General features: G+C 50.2%; 1 protein-coding gene across 1 annotated transcript in view; it reads left to right on the top strand.

Annotated features, from left to right (window-relative positions):
- Positions 1-985: 985 nt before the first annotated feature.
- LACBIDRAFT_332405 (uncharacterized protein) overlaps positions 986-2,956 on the top strand; it is a gene marked incomplete at both ends in the record, with an annotated part of 7,190 nt that continues 5,219 nt past the window's right edge. The window contains 6 exons of the mRNA XM_001886986.1: positions 986-1,028; positions 1,188-1,263; positions 1,535-1,780; positions 1,886-1,940; positions 2,083-2,240; positions 2,854-2,923. Coding sequence (XP_001887021.1) covers positions 986-1,028; positions 1,188-1,263; positions 1,535-1,780; positions 1,886-1,940; positions 2,083-2,240; positions 2,854-2,923 — 648 coding nt within the window. The remainder of the gene's footprint in view (positions 1,029-1,187; positions 1,264-1,534; positions 1,781-1,885; positions 1,941-2,082; positions 2,241-2,853; positions 2,924-2,956) is intronic.

The following is a 2,956-nucleotide window of genomic DNA, read 5'->3' as shown; positions in this document are numbered from 1 at the left end:
GGGGTGCCCATCGCTGTTGTCATTAAGGCCGCATTTGGGACCATTGCTGGATCCAGTGGCTGATCTGGGCTACCTATCAATGTCCCAGATGGTGTTGGACCAATAGGATCCATGTGGGGGTCTGCAGTGGAAATGGTCGGGCCAGGCCTGGTGGACGATGGTCGCGTCGTAGAGGAAGTATTTGAGGAAACGCGCCCATTGGGCGCCGGAGTGGCAACAGCCGCCGCAGAACCAATATTCCTTAGACTGGGCGCAGGGGTACTGCCTTGTTGAGACAAGTCATGCAGGGCAGGGGACAGTTTCTTATCTTCTATGAAAAAAGAAAAAAGAAACGTGTGACTTGCCCCACCAGTCTGCTGTCGGCCTCTCCACAATTGAAGTATTTTCTTGCAGCATGGAACCGTTAATTTGCTGGGATCACGGATCTTGACATCCTCAGGCCACATCTCACTCTCCCACAACGTGTTCCTGTGCTCATCTAAACAAAACCAGGGAACGACCACCGATGGCTTGCCTGAAGCCAAACGATAATGAATGGTCATGAATTCTCTGATGAGGGATTTAAGTAGATCGCCAGATTCAGCTCTATCCTGGGGCGCAAGAGGAAGCACTGGTAGGCCGCCATCGAGGTCAAAATGCGGCGCCTTCCGTTTCTGCCTCAGCCTGGTATAGCAATGTTGCGCCGGTGAATCTGAAGGCCCCTGCTGAAATTCTGCAGTTTGAAGTTCAATACTTCACTGATCAAGGGCGTGACAACATAATCATCTTACCTTGAATGTAGTTTAAATACTGGACCCAGGCTTCCAGAATGTTACCTACAGCCTCAGGAAACATATCTCTGAACTCTCGGAGGCCCTCAGGACCAAAATCGGCATTATGGTCCAACCAAGCGCTCCTATGTTGTCCATTTTCATCTATGTCGCCCACCAGACTCCAGCTGAAAACTCCTAGCTGGTATTGCTTGACTTTATCCATTTCTCTCATCATGCCCAGGCCATGTTTCGAATTGAGTCTGTTTGGTGGTCAAGGTGAGACGGCGCTGAAAGGCATGATTTGGACCGCTCACTTTCTTTGGACGTCAGGGGGCGGTACGGCATTCGTCCATTCCTCTGCCAAGCCTTTATACTCCTCTTTCTCAGCGTCTGTGAGACCACCCATTACTTCCTTTAGGCCTTGTTGGTATTTAGCAAGAAACACTCTTGACCCAGGTGGCGCGCCCTTTGCGAGCCGAGTCACGACCTCATGTATTTGCTCCTGGCGCAGGTGCGCAACTACATATCTGGTGGAAATGAGTTTGACATATCCAAACTTCGGCATCCTGATGCGTCTTCCATGGTTTTGAAACCACTCTTTGATCTTCTATGGCAAAAGCGTCAAATGAGCAGCAGTATGACTAGCTAGCACCCACCGTCTTCCTCTCCTTCCACTGCTCCTCTGTAAGCAGGGGGGGTGCCTTGGCCTTCATGAGTCTGTATACCTCATACATCAGCAGCTTCTTTCTTTCTTCCTTCGTTTTGACACGAAAATCTTCTAGGTATTGTCTGAGAATCGCTGACTCCTCCGAAGAGAACGGTTTTCGTCCTGGAGTTGGGGGCCGTGGCCGGCGAGTCTGCAACAAAGGCATGTCTGGAGTCACAGGAATGTTCGGTGGGAGTGGGCTCACAAATTATCGTCGAGAGGGCAAAGGGGGCAAGGCAGCACAAACAAATTGCAAAGACCTCAAGGATTACACGTGCCCGGCAAAGAGCGCCAATCCTGACGAGCCCTTGACCATATTCAGGTGAGGACCTTTGAAACTTGACCTCATCTGGATATCAGTACCTGACGCCGGTCCCCCCAAAAAGGCAATATCTGATGCGCCAGGGCATGCTATCTGATGCGCCAGGGCATGCCTCTATCTGTGCAGAGATCGTGTATCCCGCCTTACAACAACGCACTCGGTGAGTGATGTATCCCGCCTTATGACAACGCACTGAGCATGATATAATTTGTGCGGCCCTGGAGCGCCGCAATCTGTTGATAACTATCTCAACCAGCAGTCACCTTGATGAGCTCACTTTGGCCCCTCTCCTTCGCTCTTAGTATCTTTCTGTCCCTCGCTCGACACTGCGACTTGGTCCACCGAACTCTGTTGATGACTATCTCAACCAGCGGCCAGTCACCTTGTTTAGCTCACTTTTGTCCCTCTCCCTCGCCCCTGGTATCTTTCTGCCCCTCGCCGCTACTGGTCCTGTTGAAAGGTGTGATAAGTTCGTCATCTTGCTAGTCCCTCACTAATGCTGCATTAGATTGAGTTGTGGCGCAGATGGGGGATTTAGAACATGCCCTCTCTGCTTATGAGGACGCTTTGTGACGGATCCTATTCTTCTCATCGGGGCCGATGCTTGTTGCATGGCTCGTCTCAAGTAAATCTATCCCAAGGGCCAAGGTGAAGTTTTCTCTCCTTAAATTGCAAACAACCGAGCATGGCTTTTGACAGGTGTGATATTTTCGTCCTCTGCTAGTCCCTGTACTGCATTGGGGGATTTAGAACATCCGCTCTCCGCTTACGATAATGCTTGGTGACGCAACCCAATTGCTGGCATTGCTCGTCTCAAGGAGAATTATTCCAAGGTGAAGGATTCTCTCCTTACATTGCAAACAGCCCAACATGGCTTTTGATAGGCGTGATAATCTCGTCATCTGGCTAGCATCTCACTATGGCTGTGCCCCAATTGCTGGCATTGCTCGTCTCAAGGAAATTTAACCCAAGGTGTAGTTTTCTCTCCTTACATTGCAAACAACCGAGCATGCTTTTGACAGGTGTGATATTTTCGTCCTCTGCTAGTCCCTGTGCTGCATTGGGGGATTTAGAACATCCGCTCTCCGCCTACGAAAATGCTTGGTGATGCAACCCAATTGCTGGCTTTGCTCTTATCTCAAGGTGAAGTTTTCTCGCCTTATATGCAAACAAGCA

Source organism: Laccaria bicolor, genomic scaffold, assembly GCF_000143565.1.
Source record: "Laccaria bicolor S238N-H82 LACBIscaffold_41 genomic scaffold, whole genome shotgun sequence".
Classification (NCBI taxonomy): Eukaryota; Fungi; Basidiomycota; class Agaricomycetes; order Agaricales; family Hydnangiaceae; genus Laccaria; species Laccaria bicolor.
The sequence above is the reverse complement of the archived record's forward strand: the minus strand, read 5'-3'. Positions and strand labels throughout refer to the sequence as shown.